The sequence below is a fragment of the Rhamphochromis longiceps genome, linkage group LG22 (genome assembly GCF_057381845.1).
Source record: "Rhamphochromis longiceps isolate RC_006_pf linkage group LG22, R_longiceps_female_GT1.1, whole genome shotgun sequence".
NCBI lineage: Eukaryota > Metazoa > Chordata > Actinopteri > Cichliformes > Cichlidae > Rhamphochromis > Rhamphochromis longiceps.
In genome coordinates this window covers 16,745,066-16,765,686 of record NC_140577.1, presented here as the reverse complement: position 1 = coordinate 16,765,686, position 20,621 = coordinate 16,745,066, and the positions used below count along the sequence as shown (strand labels likewise).

The 20,621-nt window shown below is 42.0% G+C and overlaps 2 protein-coding genes across 3 annotated transcripts in view; one reads left to right on the top strand and one right to left on the bottom strand.

The window, feature by feature from the left end:
• The window catches only part of atxn1a (ataxin 1a), a 110,337-nt gene extending 101,873 nt beyond the window's left edge, over positions 1 to 8,464 (top strand). For both annotated transcript variants that reach the window (XM_085395916.1, XM_085395917.1), the window contains one exon: positions 1,018 to 8,464. In XM_085395916.1, coding sequence (XP_085252042.1) covers positions 1,018 to 1,614 — 597 coding nt within the window. In that variant the 3' untranslated portion in view covers positions 1,615 to 8,464. The remainder of the gene's footprint in view (positions 1 to 1,017) is intronic.
• Positions 8,465 to 9,255: 791 nt separating this feature from the next.
• On the bottom strand, positions 9,256 to 16,797 carry gmpr (guanosine monophosphate reductase). Its single transcript, XM_085396462.1, has 9 exons — positions 16,436 to 16,797; positions 13,892 to 14,011; positions 13,592 to 13,675; positions 13,213 to 13,386; positions 13,046 to 13,127; positions 11,834 to 11,940; positions 11,293 to 11,335; positions 10,741 to 10,900; positions 9,256 to 10,378 (listed from the first exon to the last, which is right to left on the bottom strand). The coding sequence occupies exons 1-9, from the start codon at positions 16,520 to 16,522 to the stop codon at positions 10,198 to 10,200; spliced, it is 1,038 nt and encodes a 345-aa protein (XP_085252588.1). The 5' UTR covers positions 16,523 to 16,797; the 3' UTR covers positions 9,256 to 10,197.
• Positions 16,798 to 20,621: the final 3,824 nt, after the last annotated feature.

Genomic DNA, 20,621 nt, shown 5'->3' with positions numbered 1-20,621 from the left:
CATAAATATCTTTTTGACTTTGCAGAACACTAACAGAAAACGTTTGTATTTCTTTCTAACTTAAAGTCTTAGAAGACAGGAGCAGCTGGATACCCTTACTGCTTCTTACTGCCTTACTAAGAGCATTGAATAGCAGCCATGTGCTGCTAATCAAACACTCTTGATTAACTGATGATCAGCAAGTGTGAGCACCTCTATGAAAGTAGAAGTTTTGGAAGTTTCTCACAATAATGTGAGAGACTCTGAAAGTTGTACAGAGAACAAGTTATTGCTGCTAAAAGTGTTTCTACAAGCTACTGAATCCTGGTGTGGACCTCAGAGTTCTGTGAAAACGTCCTTTTTCAGATGAGAGTTTCAGGTCTCAAGCTGACACCAGTATTAGTAGTATAGCAGTGTAGTGTTTTCAGTATTCGTCATGACAAAAAGGTTCACAAACAGTAAAGTAATATGCAGCAGATTTTCTCCATGTTTTTTTAATAATGTGTACTTAACAGGGTCAGTGTTATAGGACATGGTGTCAACAGGAGGCCGCAGAATTTCAGATTTCAGTTTAGAAAATGGCCAAACAGAGGCATGGCAGGTTTTCCTTTAAAGCTTTTCTCAAATAAAATTCAGGACACTGGCTGCTGTCGTGCTGCTGGGCTAGTCTGGGAACTGGGTTACATTCAATTTCCTGTATTTCTTCTTCTTTTTTCTCATTATCCTTTTTTAGACACTGCGTTCTTATCGAAGCTCCAAAACTGAGTGGAAAATAATGTTAAAGTCATGAACTTTCATAATTAACATGTTAAAACCATGGTTTAGTTCATGCCTTGATTTTTGGACCTGAGATTCACAAAGAAAAAATTCCCCATATTCCGATCTAATTTCCTGAAGGAGCTTTAAACATTACAGCTTTCGGCTCTACGTGAGATTGTTTAGTTTAACAAAATCAAAAGATCAAAGTGGATTTTTTTGTGAAACAACAGTATATAATGTAAATAAGGTATTCATTCGTTTGTCCCCAATTCTCTTTAGGTGAGCGTGGAGGTCTTGTTGGAATACCCCTTCTTCGTCTTTGGCCAAGGCTGGTCTTCATGCTGCCCGGACCGGACCACCCAGCTTCTGGAGCTGCCTTGTACCAAGCTTTCTGTAGGCGATGTTTGTATTTCACTCACGCTCAAGAACCTGAGGAACGGATCTCTGAAGAAGACTCAACCCCTGGAGCCGGCCGCCCACGCCTCTGTCCCCTCCAGCCACGGACACCTCAAACCCCCTAGAGCTGTGTCGGACGCTCCTCAGAGCTGCAGTGGAGGAGGTCCCAGGCACAGAGAGCGGGAGAATGGCATCAGCCAGCGAGGGAGTGGGGAGAGTGGAAATGGAGGTAGAGGGATCTCCGGTGTGGAAAACGGGGATCTCGTGTTTGGGGAAAGAGTTTCCAAAGGTCAGGTTGTCGGCAGTACAGAAGCTGGCTCTACTAAGCCATCGGGAAGCAGGAAGCGCAGATGGTCTGCGCCCGAGGGTCGAAAAGTAGAAAAATCAGAGGAGGAACCACCTTTGACCCTTCCCAAACCTTCCTTCATCCCTCATGAGGTGAAAATCAGCATTGAAGGAAGGTCAAATATTGGCAAGTGAAGGCTAGCAGGACTGTTAACAACCCATGAAATAAAAAATAAACACAGCTAAAAAGATTCTACAAAAACCCCATAAATGTCCACGGTGAAGGTTCATTCGTCGTGGTTTTGTTTTTTTGTTTCTTTTTAGTTCACATCCTGTACTGTAGCGGTAACCTTACCCTACACCTTACATTAAGTCCATGTAGTTTAACACCTTTATGTTTTTTTTTAATAGATTGATTAATTATCACATGAGCAATCTGTGCAGTTTTGGTGATTTTCATGAGAAGATTTCTGGTGAGGGATTTCTGACCTGTGCGTTGAATGTTTATCGGTTGCTCTGTGGCACACGGGCGCGACATTCGATGGCTCTGCTTGGCCGGCGACACATTACGCTGAAATTTCCACCCTGATTGCCCATATGGAAAAGATATATATAAATCTTATAAAGTTTGTATCTGTCTTGTGTGAAACTTGTATGAAAAGCATATAAGAGTGAAAACGGATATAAGATCCCTTGAAAAATTATATAATGAAACTTGTATGTTTTGGATACTTACTAAAACAATGTATGAAAGTAATGAGAAAGTGGCCACTTTCATGAGTAATCACATATAAGTTTTTACTATTTCTTTTCCATATGGGTGGTTCACAGTCGCACTCTGTGACAGTGATGTTACCTGTGTACTCGGGCAGTAAGGCTGCCTGGATTCGCCTCTGGTAATAATGAAGGATTTGCGGGTAAATCATTAAAAATTTTCACTTGCTAAATCAGACCAGAAGTTAATATGATCTGATTGTCACTGTGTCATCCGGGCCTGTGGTTGACCGGAACCTGAGGTCATCGTGTTGATGCCCGTGTGCTGCACACAGTTGTGAGGGAACAACACTTACTCTGCTCAGTTTGTAGACAGTGGAGTCTTTGCTTTCATTTCATGTTAGTGTTTTTCATTTGACTTTTTTTTCTTCTTTAACCCCTCATCTCCCATCTCACCACATAGGTTTTACATTTTTTTTCAAGATTTTTTTAAAACCTTAATCAGGGGTCCTTTTTAATAATCAATCGATCGCGCCTAGGTGGGTCAATGTTCATGTATCAATATGCGATGCCCCTAACCTTAAGCAAATGCAAACACACTGGGTTGGTGAACCCAGAGTGTTTGCACTCGAACGGAGTCTTCGCATACGATCCTAGCGGTTTTGTTTGAGTTTTATTTAATGAATCACTTTAATTTTTCTTTACAAATCCTGAAAGGTCGCGTGAGGGGAAGCGAGAGAATCTCCACGTTAGCTCTGAGAGGGTCAGGATGTTTCAAAGCACTTAACACACCTGTCACTCTCATCATACAGCCAACAAAAAAAAAACAACAAAAAAATGATGATGTTGTGTGTTTATTTACAAAGTACTGTATGCTCTTAGATTTTTTTCTTTCTTTTTTTAAAGACAAAGGCAGAAAGTAGCAGAAGCACTTTGTGAAAGGTAAAGAGGTTGTTAAGTAACGTGGGAGCAGATGTGCCATTAAATCACAGAGCAAGGGACAAATGTGAGAGCGAGAGGAGTTTCAGTTAGTAGGTTAGGGTAGAGGAAGTGAGATGAAGCGGGAGGTATCGCGGTTTTCGGCATGTGCGCGGCAGGAAAGTATCGGAACGTGTCTGGAAAGTTCGATTAAGACGGGAAAAAAGAAACAAGTCTTTGAAATATCCTGCTCAAGATCTGTTTTAGACTGAGAGCAACAATCAGAAGCTCACACCCACAGACTTGTGAAGGTCATCATATGTTTGTAATATGTGTGTGTATGATGCTGGTGTGTTTGCTCACACACACGCACGCGCTCACACAGACACAAAATAGTCTCTAAAACTCAATACGTACTGTACTTGGCAATCCATATTTAGACAGCTGCAGAGGCAAGCGTTTATTTTGGTGCATATTGTCCCTACTGCAAAGACACTAGTGGACTGACGTTGGATTAATGCACGCGGCACTGCTACAGTGCAGCCGTGCAGAAAAAAGTGCTCTGAGCTGTGTTTGTGTATGGGTGGGAGTTTGTATAAGAGTGTGTGTGCACTGTGTATAGGAAAATGATATAAAGACAACGCTAAATGTCCAGTGTTTCTACTTGGAGTCTTTAATTAAGAGAATCCTGCAATTTGCACATCAGGAGGAGGGAGTTCAGTCGAGACGCAATTTTTATTTTTTGTTTTATTTTATTTTATTTTATTTCATTTTTTTAAGGCCCTGTCCCAAAACTAGCCCTAGAGCCACATGACACACTGGAGGAGATCAGGGTTTTTGTTCCTAAACAGGCACTTGCCACACTGTAGAGGAAACGTTTCTGATCAACAGTTATGGCAAACATGTGCCTGCCTACTAAACTGAATTAAAAGCCGACCATTTCTCGGGTTGCTTAAGGAGAATATCTGCCCCTGCTGATTAAACCGGGGTGCCCAGAGTGTAAAGGGGGGCTAGGGTTCGCTTTTGAACACGGCCTGTGCTCAGCCAGCCAAAACTCATTTATCCCTTAGATAGCAGTTACCTCAACAGATGTGCTTGCGTGGTCAGTCGGTCGATCGTCCTCACGGAGTTTGGGGTTTTTCTCTAATATGAAAGCACGAGCCTTCGGTGTAATTGGCCATCCTTGATCATTTGGCTGATTCTTCTTCTTCTTAAAAAACCCCAAAACAAAACTAAAAATAAAAAAACAATTGGCCGGTTAGTTGTTTTTTTAAAATCTATACCATGTAACATAGAGGTGCCATACAACATGTAAACATATCTCAGGTTTTGTGAGATTAGCTTTGACATGTTGCTGGCACAATGCTGTTGTTAGGGAGGCAGCGGCTTCCTGCAGGCATGTCTGTTGAGCATATCTGTTCCTGCTCAGCCTGTATTTATGTTTTATGGCTGTTGCTGCTTGCCTTTAGAAAAAGAAAAAATAGAGGCGACAATGTTTCAGGTGGTGGGAGTTTACCAGGGTGATGGCAGGATGGATGTGTATTCAGATGGATGAGGAATGGGTGGATTGGTGGTCGAATGAGCAGACAGACTGATAGTGAAGGCGAGCGAGTAAGAAGAGCCCCGAATGAGATTTGAAAATGCTTTATTTTTTATAATAGAACAGGGTTCTCAGATCGACACCCACACAGCAGCGCATTTTCATTTGGTCCTGTTCCTATTGAAACATCTGGTAGAAATAGCAGTAGTTATATGTGTGTGCGCATGGTTTGGAACCGCTGTGTGTGTGTGTGTGTGTGTGTGTGTGTGTGTGTGGCAGTGGTTTATAAATGTATGTCTTTTTTCTACATGTTTCTCCAACCCCCTTACCAACAAAAGGAAAAATAGACATCTGAACAAAACCGTCAGCCACTCAAACCATTCAGACTCTTACTGTTGATCAGGTAGATTATTATTAATAATAATAATAATAATAATAAGCCAAAGCCAAGCGACGCTGTGGTTGCTTTGGTTACTTTAGAAAGCAATAGTTAAAAAGTATTCAGGCAGTCTCCTTGTATGCGAGTGGAGCGCACGCTCGGCGAGTCATTCCACTCAAAATCTCTGCAATAAACATTTTAATAACAATCCTCCAGCACGACAACCAAAAACAGTTCTTTTTGCCCAGAGAAGAAGTACAATTTTCGTCTCATACTGCAAAAGGTTTGCAGACGTTAACACACCTGAACCCAGCTCACTCCAGGTACCGCAGTTCCCCTCCTCATGAAACTCATTTGAATCCTCAGAAATTGCAGTTGCAACACCAGTTGCTGATCTTTCAGGGAAGTTTCTCATATATGCAGTAACCCAACACAACCCCTGAAACCTCCTCTGTCCCTGCTGGTCAGTCACAAACACTGCTGTTACACTGTCAACGCTGAAGGCGAACCGACTCGGTGTGGCACGAAGCCAACCAGCAGACTTCTTTTTTTCCTCTTAGTTTTTTTGACTCCGCCAAGCTCTGCCTCTTTGCCACGACTCCCGTAGTGACCTCTTTAACTTTGTTTCAGGTACCCAATCATAGCCAGCCAGCCTCACGAGCACCTCCTTCTGAGGCAAAGCAATCTGTTTAACCCTTAACGACAACCGTTCGCTACCTTTCAGTGTGGCCTGATGCGGATATAGGAGGTCTGCCCTCCCAATTACATCATCTTTTCATATTCGGTCTCCTGTTCACAGTCAGCTTAAAAAGGCCACTGAGTTTATATTTTACTATAGATGATAACATAAATCAATCAGCAAGGTTTTTTTTTTTTTTTCCGAGGGTCTAGTGTAGTTATCATTTCCCAAGTCTTTCTTAAATCCCATTGAAATGTACCACAATGTGCAATACTTTGATTTTGTTTTCCCCCTCTTTACTGTGCCAAGTGTATGTAGCAAAAGTTCGACTCCAGTGTCTGATCCTCGTTAAAGGCTCGTGTATTTCTTTTAAATATCTGTTGACGTGTGTGTCACATCTGAGTCAGGATGTTTGTGAGGAGAAACAGCAAAGCGTTTTTCCTCTCTTTCCTCTCCTTCCCTTTCGTCCTCGCGGCCTTCCTCAGTTGTGAGTCTGCACCGTGTGTCGTCGTGCGTGTAGGATGTATGCTTATGTACACCTGGTGTTCAAATGTGTGTGAGTGTTTGTGTGTGTGTGTGTGTGTGTGGGGGGGGGGGGGGGGGGGGGGGGAGTGTTTTCTCCTCTAATAGTCTGTGAGATCATAAACCCTGACCCTCGACGGTTCACGGTGAGACCCACAGGAAAAAGAAACCTCATCGCTAGTGGGGACCACTTTTTTTTTTTTGTAGAAAAAAAAGAGAAAAAAAAAGAAAAAGGAAAAAAAAAAGATTCTAAACCAACCGAAAGAGATGCACATGTATGTAGATGTAAAAAGACTTGATAATGTTTCAGCACTTTCTAATCCTGGGACGGGGCTCGGTCTAACCCCTCTCTTTCAGGCCGACGCCTGTCCCAGGGGTAACATTCATTCAAAACAGACAGAGAGAATGAGAAAACAAACAAACAAAAACTAAACGGGGTGACTATTGATGAATAAAAAGAGAGAGGGGGAGAGATGGCTCAAGTTTGCACATCACCTTGCCGTAACCTTGTGTTTTATCTGTCTGTGCTCCATCTCGCTTGGCGCCCGGCGCGTTCTTGGGTCCAACGGGCCGAGGTGTTAGGTGATTCCTTGGTTCTTTTCTACTAGGAAAACCCCTTTCTCATGGAAAGCGTCCCCTCTTTCGTTGCGTTCATCTTTTCCAGCGCACACCGCCAACCTGCCTGAACGGATAAATTCGGTTTCTTGATGTTCACGGCTTGGTTCGGTTGTGCGGTGCGGAAAGAGCGCGTGCAAACCTTTGCTTTGTTTGCATTATCTTTGGTGCAGGAGCTTTTTGTTGTTGTTGTTTTGTTTTTGGTCTCCTTGTAGCACTCAGTATAATGTCAGGGGACTTAAAACTATGTAGAGAATGTGTCATTGTTGAGTTTTTCAAGACAAGCGTCCTCACTGGAGGAACCGTGCTAATGTCATTTTTTTTTTTTTTTTAATTGGCTTCTTGCACAACTTGACAAATAAAATGAATGTTGGTGAGTGAGCTTTGACTTTTTTTGATCAGAAAAAAGGCATGTGTGCTCTTTGTTTCTTAATGTTTGTACTTTCATTTTGCGTAAACAAAAATGTGTTTTTTGGCACTTTTGTTGTGTTTTAAAAGTGAACAGAATTCGATCAGGATTCCACTTTTTTCATGAATTTATTTTTCTTTTCTTTTTTTTTTGTATGATGTCTTGTCGATGTCCATAGCGCTGGATAACCAACTCAGGCAGAAAGAAGAAAAAAAAAAGTATAGAGGCCCACTTAACAGTTAGTTTCACACCAGTCAATTTGCATAGTGGGCTTTTTGATATGGGTTATAAGATATGTAAATTTATTACCTATAATTTGATATTTGAATTGATTTGATTAACAAATGTTCTTATTGGAAATTAACTATAAATTATTATGATATTATGTGTATTATGCTGGAGATGGCTTGGATTACTCTTTAGTGTACTGATCATCTCTGGGCGGCCTCTCTGTGGAAGGCGATAAAAACACTTCAGGACAGGCTGTGTGGTTCTTGACCTCTGACCCTGCCCACTGCCAGGGAGAGGGTGGAGTTGATCTGTCAGCTGTGTCCTTCCTGTGATCTGAACACTCAGCCCTGAGGCTAGCAACCTGTCTGTCAAGATGTTTCTCAGTTAACCTGCGTCACCACGTACTAAAATGAGACTTACTGGCCTGTGAGATGGTGGCGGAGAACTGGACATCAGCGCAGACCTGCATGGACAGTCTGGCCTACAGGGGGGGCCACAGCAGTTCCCAGCCAACTTGTTTGTACTATATTGTACTCACCAAGTCCCTGTGTCTCACCACCCCATTTCTTCTATAGCAATGGAGAAACCCTGTTGGTGTATGTATTTGACATCTGTACAAACGCACCTCTTTGGAAAAACAAAATGAAACCTTGACATATCTGGAACAAATGGGCAATTTGTGTTTTTCTTTGAGTAGCAATGCATACGTGAACAAAAGATCTGGATATCTGTACAGAACGCAGCTACTGTGATTTCACCCAGTGCTGAAATTGGTACCTTTTATAATATCTCCCTCTAGTGTTTAGTGGGCTACATAACACCTGCCCTACAGTTTTGAGCCTTTCTGAAGCTTTGGAGTTATGGAAGTGCTTGCTCTGTCTAAAAGCCACACTGCAACCAAAAAGCTGGTATAGAAGAATACAAAATGAAACATGGTACTCAAACAGATTAATATTTGTAGCCCCTGAAGGTTATTGATTTTTGCCTCCTTGCACAGAGCTCACTGTGTGGGCTTAGCTAACTATTACAGTTTGGTCCTATTTGGACACTGACATTGTGTCTCTGTACAATCACAGTGGATTATAAATTGAATAAAAAAGATGTGATTTAATTGCAAACGTTCGGCTTTAACTCAAAGGGCTTCACAAAGGTTTTGCATTAACTGTTTAGGAATTACAGCCATATTTAAAACATAGTCAAATCATAGTCCCAAGGCTTGAACGTAATTGGACGACTGGCAGGGAAGCATTTTTTGAACCTGTTGAGGCCTGTTCCCCCATTATTTCATGACAAATTAAGCAGATAAAACTCTGGAGTTGATTCAATCTGCTGACCTTGTATTTGGTAGCTGTTCACTCTGAATAGGAAGTGCAAAGACATGTGAGGGAGTCTATCTGGGAAAAATAATAAATGAACCTGTCAGAGGCTTCTTGATTGATTTAAAATCCACTGTGGTGGTGTACACAAGCAAAATTATAAACACTTAAGGACCTAAATATACATTAGAAACAAGTTTTCAAGGACCCAACATGTGACCAGCAGCACAAAAGAAACGACTGTTTCATTCCACCTTCAGTTGTAGTACTCTCCTCCTGATCTTATAGCAGCTACTCCATGCAGCTTTGTTTTCACAGGAAGTGGCAACACCAGCAACAAAGAAATATTAGAAATATGTGAGCAGTAAGTGATGAAAGAAGTTTCGTTGTAATGCAACATGAATCTAAATGGTCTCAACTCCAAGCCAGACATCTTGGTAGTTGGTTTACCACTTCTTCTTTTTTTTTTGTTGAAACTTTTAAATCAGAAAAAGAAACCGAAATCTCAAAAGCTTCTAGTTACAGTTTATTGTCCAGAAAGAGGAATTATGTTAATCATTCACTGATTAATGACTTCCATTTTCTGTCTTGACTGCAATAAACAATGTAATACTGTTAGTTATCACAGTATGCATTACATAGTGTAGGTTTTCATTTCCTGCGTTTAATGGCATCGTTACGTTACTTTACAATGCAGTAAAAGGCACAAATCTCTAGACTTGCATGATTTAAAATGAGGGACACATTTTTAAGTAAATATACCAAATACTTGAAATGCACAAACTGTGAAGACTTCATTCTCATTATGAAAGCGTCCCAACTCAGTTCAAACTGAAAGACCAACACCACTGAGGAAACCAGCACAAGGTTCTCCATGCAGTTTATTGCAACACAATTTCTGCCTTGACAATTAAAGGCCGGAGTCTCTTAATCTCGCATATCAACTTGCACATTCATTTTAGGATACACTTCAGCAAAATCATTGATCTTCCCACTAATACCAACACGTTCCTGCTGAGTGTGTTTTACAAATCTCATATTCTTGCTTGCTCTTGATATGTTGTTAATGTTGAAATATCCTCCAGTAACAACTTTATATACAAGTTTCTGAAAAATCTCTACTGTAGTAGTTTCACTGCCGTTTCCCAAAACTGAAAGGTAGCAGGTGAAGCGTATTTGCACATTCCCATTCAAAAACAATGTCTGCATAAATTACAACAGTACTTTATTGGTTTCTGCAAGCATAGAAACACATTCACCGTGAGATTAAAGAGAGTAGAGTGTTGTTATCCATCTGGGTAATTCAAGTCAAATTTTTGAGTTGGTTTAATTGCAGCCCGAAGGAGTTGAAAGCTTTCGGACAGCAGATATCCTGAGAGAAACAGGTGCGTGGTGAAGTGAGGTGTAGGTCTGTATGTGGTCCTGCTGCTACTGGGAGAAAGTAGTACCACCCCCTTAAGTGAACATATAGCTAGACTGCTGTGTGACACGGATAAAGGTGGTTCTGCGGCTCAGCTCTTTGAGTTTGGCGGCACCCACATAGGTGCAGGTGGAGCGCAGGCCCCCCAGCACATCCCGGATGGTATTTTCCACATCTCCTTTGTAGGGAACCTCGACCGTCCTCCCCTCTGATGCCCTGGGAGCCAAGGAAAGAGGTGAGAAGGTGGACTTTAGAAACCTTTCTTTGGTAAAATATCTGCTCATCTATTCTAGTACAAGACCAGAGCATGAAAGTTTAAAATGGGCTCATCTTTTTTTTATAAAGGCAACTTTTGGAGTTCTAGAATTCTTTTGTCTGTGTTATGAATCATCAAAGTATGAAATGGATTCAATAAGAAAAAAAATGTTGCAAACACCTGAGTGATTAAAGTGTGTCTATAATAATACACTGTTACTGTAAGCAATCAAAAAAAAAAGGAATTCCCATAGCAACACAGATGAAGCCAAAATGAATGACTCACGGGTGTTGCTGCGAGTCTCAGGGTATCACTATCTCACCTATACTCGGCAACTCCCCCAGTGTATTTCTTCATGGCTGTGTCGGAGCTCATGCCGTAAAATAGTTTGTACTTCTTGCCATTTTTCTCAATGACCTCCCCGGAGCACTGGTCGTGGCCTGCGAGCATTCCTCCCATCATTACAAAGTCAGCACCGGCACCTGAGGAGCAGAGGCACAGCCAGAGTAGGCACAGAGGTAAGATGTATAGAACAACACAGCAAGTTTGAAGAGACAAACACAGCGCACTGTTGACCACAGCATTCCCGTAGCCATGCAGTGTGAAGAATGGGGAAGCACACGAAGCTGAAGTCAGGGAATTTGGACAAGGGCATGAAGTCATGGAGATTATATCGTAAAAGACTAAAAAAAACAGTATAATCACAATTGTATGTGACACCATTATGTAAATGTTTTTACCTCAAGATATGTTTTTTGTAGATTACAGCAGGTAAGCTGTATATACATACAAAAGTAATCTGGGAAATAGATTTGCCACTACTTCACTGTAATTTAACTGGGGCATTTCTTACAGCGTGGGGTTGGTTACTCACCAAAGGCCTTAGCTACATCTCCAGGGCAACTGCAGCCACCATCCTTAACAGAAGTTAAACACATGTCAGTTTACTGGTTCACATTAGGTCAGAGAAGCAGGTTTAATGTTTAATTTTAGGACTAAACTGCTCCCCCTATTGGCTGGAAACCTTCAGTAACATGCATGAACAAATCTAGTGATGCATAATCGCACATGTTTTTTGGTTTTTGCACATGTTTACAGTGTGTTACACCTGCTGAACTGACGAGAAAAAACCTGGTCTTTCAAGCAATAAATGCTCTTCTGTTGCTCACTGTTTGCCACCCTGTCCTCCAAGTACAACACAATTTAAAATGGAAATCTCTTTGATGCATTTTCAGTATCTACATGAAAACCACATCATTGCACTCTGCTTTGTATCATTTTCATTTCAGCCTCTTGCATATTTGCAGCATATTCTGCAGACAGCTTTCCTACTGTTGCAGAAATTGCCAATATTTACTTTAATTACTGTTTGACTTCATTATTTTTATTTAAAAAAAATTATATTGTGGACTTACAGAGATAATGTGACCTTTGAGTCCATGAGCGGAGTCTGCACACTCTATAACAGCACTGAGCTGTGGGTAACCCACTCCTGTCTTGATCCTTGTTGTGCACACAGAACCTGCAACAGTCAGAGCACACATTAGAGAACCATATCTTTATCTCTCTCTCTGTCTGTGCTGATTGCTGCTGTTGTAACTACAGGAACCTGCCGTCTTTTTTAATCTGTTCAAGTCAGGTGACTACTCAGGTGCATGATTGGCTTTTAGTCCAATCATGCACCTGACTTTTTAAGGAGTGTTTTTGTTTGTTACATCATGTGACACTGACCTGTGAACCATAAAAGCACAATAAAGGCACCCATGTCAAGTGTTGTGTCTGCACATAAAATTGTATCTTAAGGCACATTTTTACTAGCAGGCTGTCACAAAAAAGGCACCATTTTTGGTAACAACACATTTTGACAAGCATAAAATAGGAGTTTTGCACCATCAAGGTGATTCGCAAGGAGTTAATAGCTAAAAATTTGCCAAATGTTGGCATGGTGTGCAGTGCAAAAAACAAACAAACACAACAGTAGTGCCATTTTTACACACAGCGTCTTGGTTTGGGGCTGTGTTTCAGCCACTGCCGTTGGGAATCTCCAAAATTGATGGAATTTTCTTTAGTATTCAGCTGCTTAGTAATGATTGTGATTCATAGGCGCACCCGTTAGAAAACAAGCAGCTTCATCTTATTATTTTTGCCATTTTTATATTCGCTCTATGAAACTCAGTGCTATCTGTGTTAGGAAAAAAAAAACAGCTTCTTTCATTTTTATGTCGTGTTGTTGTTGGACTGAGTTTGCAAGTAAACCCAGGAAGGACAGATAAGTCTGAGGCTGGGAATGGGAATCCTGATTAAACAAACAAACCGTGCAATACCATCTGGAAAGTGTCCGACTGGCGACGGCTTAATTTGTCAGCATGACAATGATCCCAAACATTAGTCTGCTGTAATCGTACCAGTAAAACCACATTTTTCATGTCTCCACAGCAACGTTAGAGTGGCTACATTAGTCATGCAATGAGTCAGTAACTTAATGGCGTGTAACATGACCGCTATACTTGGTTTAAAATGCTGTACGTCTCTGTCTTATGTCTCATCTGTGTTTGCATGCCTCACTGCTGGTCTCTGTGTTTGAGGACCGTGCAGCTTTGTGTTAAGAGACCTTTGTACCCACTCACCTGGCCCGATGCCCACTTTGATGATGTCAGCCCCAGACAGGATGAGTTCCTCCACCATCTCTCCTGTTACCACGTTGCCAGCCTGCAAAACCAGCACACAGTCTTAAATATCCCATAATCCACCAGGAGACAAACTGCCAGCCAACGTGAGGCACTGTCTTTCCTACCATGATGGTGTGTTTGGGGAACTTTTCTCTGACTTTCTTGACAAACTCCACAAAGTACTCAGAGTAGCCATTGGCCACGTCCAGGCAAATGTACTTGAGGGCAGGGACGGCTTCCAGGATGGCACACAGCTTCTCCAGATCTGCACTGCCGCTCCCTGAGCTAGCAGCTACGTGCTATGGGAATGAAAATGTGTTTTATTTAGATTTTCTAGTTTCTTATGAGAGACAACATACATGTAAAAAGTCTTAAGAGCTTAAAAGAAAGCAACTGGACTTCTCTAAGTTCCAGTTCCTTCTTTTCCAGCTCTTAAGGCGATGACCTGGATGACTGAGAATCCACACACACAGACTACGTTAAAGCAAAGACTGGAAGTCTTACCTCTAAGCACTCTGGGTGACTAGCAGCAAAGTTTTTCCAGTCTTCTACAGAGTAGTGTTTATGAATGGCTGTGAAGAGGGTGTGCTAAAGAAAGAAGCAGTCAGACAGAAAGGAAGACAGGAAGAAAATGAGAGATTCAGAAATACCTTAGATACTCTGGGCCACTGACATTCTCTCTATCATCCATCATTGTCCTTCAACTTGAACAGAAGTAACCTGCTGATGAATCCACAACCATACAAAATAAAACAAATGTATTTTTAATTTATTTATTTTTTTATAACTATTGTCTTCACTCACTTTACTGAGAACTTGTGCCATCTCAAATGTTCCTGTGGTGTCCATGTTGGCTGCAATGATGGGGATACCTGTGTAGGTCTGCTTAGAGTTGCGGAATGTAAAGGTCCTCTGAAGATCCACCTGAGGACGGAAGGAATTTTTTAAAATTTATTAGTATTTTTTTATCCTTGTCATTTTTCTTGGAAATATGAGAAGGCTAATACTCGTCTCCTGAGTGTGCATGGGTGCACTGAATCATTTAGATCAGTGGTCCCCAACCCCCGGGCCTCGGACCGGTCCGTGAGTCGTTTGGTACCGGGCCGCGAGAGTTGAGGCTCAGGTGTGAAATGTACGGTTTTCGGGGTTTTTATCAGTTTTCAGCGTTATTTTGTTATCGTTTTTATCGTTAACTCGCTTTTCCTGGGTCTTTTCACGTGTGTTATGAATAAATTTTTTTTTTCGGTACTGGTACTAGTTTTATTTTGTTGTATTTATCCGCGACACCTTAAAGGCCGGTCCGTGAAAATATTGTCGGGCATAAACCGGTCCGTGGCGCAAAAAAGGTTGGGGACCGCTGTTTTAGATCTAATGGACAGCTTCTAATGGATATGCCTGTGCTGAGCTGAGCTCAATGTGACACACAAGCTGCACCATTTTCAGGAAAGTGTTTGAGTCACTTGCGGAAATTATTTCTTTCAAATTAAATCATTAAAATAAACCTTTTTTCCAGTTAACGATCTAAACGCTGAACTTTGTTACTACTCAAGAATCTTCTCCCAGAACCATCGTTCAACAGTCTTGGTGGCTTTACTACTGTAGCATTACTTGGTCTGGTATAGCTTACTAATGTTAGCTAATGTAAGCAATCTAAATGTGTTTACTGAGGCTAATATTATTGGCTGATAATAGTTATTTGCCAATCTTTCAGTATCTGCATTTAACGGCCAATAATAAAAATTTTAAAAACTAAAGAAGAGACAGCAGAAACACCCTTCACCATGGTGTGAGTGATATTGCATAGTTTGTCCACCAGAGGGCACTCTGACACGCTGCCAGTGGAAAAGGGCTATAAATGCCAACAACAACAACAACAAAAAAATTAGGCTCAACAAATGCCAAAATATCAGAATATTGGGGGTTTTAATCACCAACTATCAGTATTAATATGTAGAAAATGTAGAAATGTGTCTAACTGGTAAATTTTCAACCTAGAAAAAAAGAAGGTAAAGATGGTCGGCATAGTTGTCAAAAAGTGGGACATAACGGTGAGTTGCCTTGCCAACAGTTAAAAACAAGTTTTCTAAATGGCTCCCTCTTAGTGCTGAATGCTTTTGTTGACTAGAACCAAGACATTTATTATGCAAAGCTACTTAAGCTACAGACTTACCGTACGCAATGCACCATAACTTTTAATGTGGGCATATAATGAGGTCATGCCTCATAATAGTGAGAGGAAGGAAAGAGGTGGAAGACATGGACGAGGGAGATATTCTATAGTCTATATTGATTCGCTCCAGCACATCAGCAGATGCTGCACACTGACTCAGGACTTTCAGTTTACTTCCTTTCTATTCACCATTAATAATGAGAAAGTAATGATGCTGGTGTAGCTCACCAGGTTGAGCAGAAGACCCATGTGCAGCAAGGCTATTGCAGGGCCATTCGCTGTGTGTCTTCCCCCTGCTGTCTTTCTCTTCCTGTCTACTCTCAGTCTGTCCTGTCATAATAAAGACTAACCCCCGCCACCAACACCATCAAGCTGAAAATAAACCACATCACTGCAAAATATGTACTTAAAATAAATCATCCAGTGGTCTCAGTCGCGGCCCGCTGCCCACATTACGATCTGAAATATCAAAATAACCAAACCGCATTCATCAGGTGCCACACATGTGTCTGAGACCTGAATCGATGTGATTAAAGCTGCTGTTATACTGATATCTCTGTGGCATGTGGAATGTGCTCTGGTTGGCTGCAACACGCTCCGTCCTATTTTTAAACAACTTTTCTGAGAAGTCTCCTGTGTCTCATGTTGCTTGCTCCCTCAGAGGGCTCAAACTCTTTGCTTTAGATCTAGTGCCACCACAAGTATGGTGATGTTGGACACAATGTGGCCTGCTTAGTCTGCTTTAGATAATAATGACAGGTAACTAGATCAAGGCCAAACTGATCAAAATGTTCTTTTATGCCTGTGTCCAGCCTGTTTCCTGTCACCTTTAAGAAGGTCACTCCGCTGTTACACTATTTCAGCCCAGCACAGAGGCAGTGTACACCTGATAGCTCAACATTAAACAAGACAAGGACGCATTTTACTCCTTCAACGAGGTATCTTTGTTGATTTAGGAGTAAATGTAAAGTATTTTTCGCATTTGATCAGAACTAGACAGCTCCAGGACGCCACCCTCATCAATCTGCCCTCATGTACAAACAGTTAACACGATATTGCGGCACAATGCGCAGGAGAATACACCTGTCTAACCCAAAGAGCTGTTCTGATGGTTGATTACACTATACATGTAATGCGTGAGTTATGCGTAATGAGCAGACGTAATTAACAGGACCGACCTCTGAGCGGCTCTTCAGGCTGCTCCTCTTGGGTCTGAAAAGGACATCTTTAAAGTCCAGCTTGAGGTCTGCGTCCACTCGAGGCATCTTGAATGCCCCCAGAAATGATGACCAGGACGATGATGGTGAGTATGCAGACGTAGCTCCCCCGAGGAAGACTGCAGCAGCTGTGGTGGTCGCTGGTCCCAAGCCCCAACCACCAAACCCGAGTCTCAAGGAGGCCAGCGTTTTTATAGCAAAGCGGGACCCAGCCCAGTCCTGGCCCCCATGTCTTTATTTGGGCCTGGACTCTCTCTCCCCCCTCTTTCTGTCTTTTTTCTCGCTCCAGCCTCGCGTGCCTCCCCCCTTCGCCGCTCTTCAGCTGAATGGCAGGAGCAGCAGTGGCTGAGCTGGCAAGCAGGTCCGGGCTGTCCCATCTGCAGACGCGCGCACACACACACACACACACACACACACACACACACACACACACACACACACACACACACACACACACACACACACACACATGGCAGCACTGCAGTGGCTCGCGTGCTGCAGTGCTAAAGAGCACACCTGGTGTCCAGCTGGGGCATTGCTCCCTTTGCTGTCGATGGGCAAGACAGTGTGAGGACAAGCTAACAAACAAAAGCTAAAAGTAAAAACTAAATCAGTCACGTAGATTCATATGCACACATGTGCGGTAGTGTGCAAAAGTCTTGAGCCACCTCTTATTTCTTTATATTTTGCTTTTGTAACCCAGTGAGTTTACACGACTCAGTAATGCACTACAACATGTTATTGTTAATTGGGATTTATCATTACTCTGTTAATCACTGAGTTGATCAAAAATAAATCAATAATAAAAGATAAATACTATAAATATAAGAATAAAACCCAAAGAGTATATTTAACACCCCTACTGGTTAGGAAGGAACAAGCCCCGCCTTCCCCTGCTCTGTACCGTCACGTGCTCAGACACAGAGAGAGACGGAGGTGCACGAGACCATCACTGATTTTCACCGCCAAGCTTTTCCCTGGAAAATAACTATTAACTTGATAAATTGAGCAAATATCCATACCGGAGATCTGCATGGACCTTGGAGAAACGGACCTGATTTATTGTGAACATTTCGGACCTTGAAACCATCGCGGTGAGTCAGAAGCTGTTAAGCTAACCTTGAAGCTAAAAAGCTAACAAGAAGTTAACAGGGAATATAATGGCCCGATTTCAATGTTGTAGATCTGCGCGGGAGCGGATGAAGTGGACAAGATCCTCTCTGAGAGTTGAACAAGATCCTCTCTGAGAGTTGAACATTAGAAGTGTGCTGGTGAGTTAAACTGGGACTGGGCGAATCAGGCTAATTGAAAAGCTAACTAGCCTAATGCTCATAGCTGTAGCTGACCACGTTTTCACTGTGGGAGAACACACGGGGTTTCTCACTGAGTTCAGCCATTTTGAGCACTCAGCTTGTGTGCTGATGATGTTCTAGTATTACTTGTTGAATATTAAATGCACTAAAATTAGATGATGGAATAAGTTAATGTTGATCTTAAAGGTCATGAATCTACTTTATTTTGTTACATTTGATGCTCGAGCGGCACTGGATAGATGTCAGTGTGTATTCTTACTGTGCTGATACGTTACCACATACTGTAAAACTACAGCCTGTGGGTTTTTGTATATTCTTTTGGTAATTTTATTCTGTACATTGAGTGTAAATAATATATTGCTTCATTGCTATGCAGTGTAAAGCAATGCTCCTGTAATTCAGTTAAAGGGCAATACTGTAAAAAAATAATCTACCATAGTTTATGGTTTATTTCTGATTTCTGATAGAAATGTGCACCTTGACGATAGAATAAGCTGATTGTGATTTAAAGATTGCATTCATGATTAAGATGCACTGTATAGACTATAGTTAGAAATTAGAATTAATGTTTTGTGCTTGTTTTGTTATAGCACTTACATTATTTACATATGGCCATGTATATCATTAGAGTGTGAACTGAATTAGTAATAGTCCTGTTGTTTACAGGCTAGGTTTTTTTTATGGGATCGTGAGACCTGGATCTCTTCCTGACGAGGAAGATGGCGAGCCTTTCCCTTTGAACCGAACCGAACCACAGCCATTCTGAGTTGGCCCAGAAGGGCAGGTTGCTCTTCTCTCACGAACAATTGCAACAGTGCGGTAGGACGAAATCGCACCAATCACAAACTTTTGACCTGTTGGATTTGACTTGACTGAACACTGACTATTAAGCCGGCAAGACTGACATATCTGAGCTCAGATAGGATTCTGACTGTTATTATTATTGCTGTCACTGTATTTTATTTTATGTTTTCATTCCTGTTCATAAAATGCTGTTAAATTGTTGCTAAATAGTTTAATACAATTCATAGCAACTTTACCTGTGGCTCCAGTCATTCTTCTCCACGCAACTCCCTTTATCCCTCCTGCGAATCTAGCTATTGGCCCATTCTCTCCATCTTACTTTAATTTCCCCTACCCTATCCTGTACTGGGCTACAGAAAGTGGCGAGCCAGCCAGGAGGGTTTGCAGAGTTGTTAGTCCACCCAAAATTTAATAAAACGATTAAGAGTGCCTGGAGCTTCACAGTGACTTGTATTTTTTTTCTACTGGTACTTTTACGTGTCCTAACCATGGAAGTTGTGAAAACAGAGAATGTTAAAGTTCAAAATGCTGTCTTGGTCAGTGGTTTAACTAACACAGACATTGATAAAGAAATAATTGAGTTCTTAGAAGCTTTCGGTCCTGTCAGTAGGCAGATTAAGCTACCAACTGGTGGTCAGATTATTGTGGAATTTCAACATGAGGCTACTGCTAAAGAACTAGAGAAAAGATATTTGCCTTATGACAGACCTTGCACTGTGAAACCTGAAGTTGTCTATCACGTTCGAGACCTAGCCAGTGCGTATAGCATTGAAACCAGCGCATCAGCTACTGTAACTTACCTGTCACAGCTTAAAGATGTGGCAGCACGAAGCAACCGATCGTTTAAAGACCTTTTGATGGATGAACTAGCTAAAATTGGGGAGTCATTGGGAGGGGATGTCCACACAGTTGAGCCTTCCACTGAACAAGAGCCAGTGCCCCACAGTGATGAGGCCCTACCTTCTTCTCCTTTAACACCCAATAGCAACCATGTAAGTGCCTTGAATACTCACCCACCGGCAGAGGCTGAGAAACAAACCCCTCAGATTCCCACCAACCTTTTAAGCACACCTGAAGTGCAGCGGGTTATTGTAGAGCACATTGTTAAAAGCAGTGAAGTCATTCCCCCACCAAACTCGCAATACAGACTGAAACCTTTTTCAGGGAGAGTTCCACATCCTCCTTTCGAAACTGACTATGACACTTGGCGCAGCAGCGTAGAGTTTTGCTTGACTGATCCCTCGCTCACCGAAACTCAAGTTGTGCGAAAGATTGTTGAAAGTCTTTCACCCCCTGCAGCGGACCTGGTGAAAGCTTTTGGTCCAAAAGCAAACCCCAAAACTTACCTTGAACATCTTGATTCTGCCTATGCAACTGTAGAGGACGGTGACGAACTCTTTGCTCGCTTCTTAAACACCAATCAGAATGGAGGTGAAAAACCCTCACATTACCTGCAAAGATTGCACACAGTGCTAAACCTAGTCATAAAAAGAGACGGAATTGCTTCTAGTGACATCAATAAACAGCTCCTGAGACAGTTTTGTAGAGGGTGTTGGGACAGCTCATTGATTGCAAACCTTCAACTTGAACAAAAGAAAGACGACCCACCTCATTTTGCAGAGCTACTCCTCCACCTACGCACCGAGGAGGACAAACAGGCAAGTAAAGCAACCCGCATGAAACAACATTTGGGGATCCAAAAGACTCGTGTTTATTCTAACGTGCAAACCACACGCTCTCAAGGTAGGAACGATTATGAGCATGAAATGGACAGCAATTCGTCTGACCTCCAGAAGCAAATTGCTGACCTCAGGTCTCAAATCGCACAGCTCAGAGCTGATAAAACAGAGAAAAGATCGCAGAAACTTCAAAAGGAAGCAAAAAGGAACCCAAGTACCAAAACTCAGAACAAGCCGGGACAGATACCACAAATTGCTGCAGTGTCAGCCAAACCCAAACCTGGATACTGTTTCAAGTGTGGAGAAGATGGTCATATCGCTTCCAGCTGTAGTAATGATCCCAACCCAGCA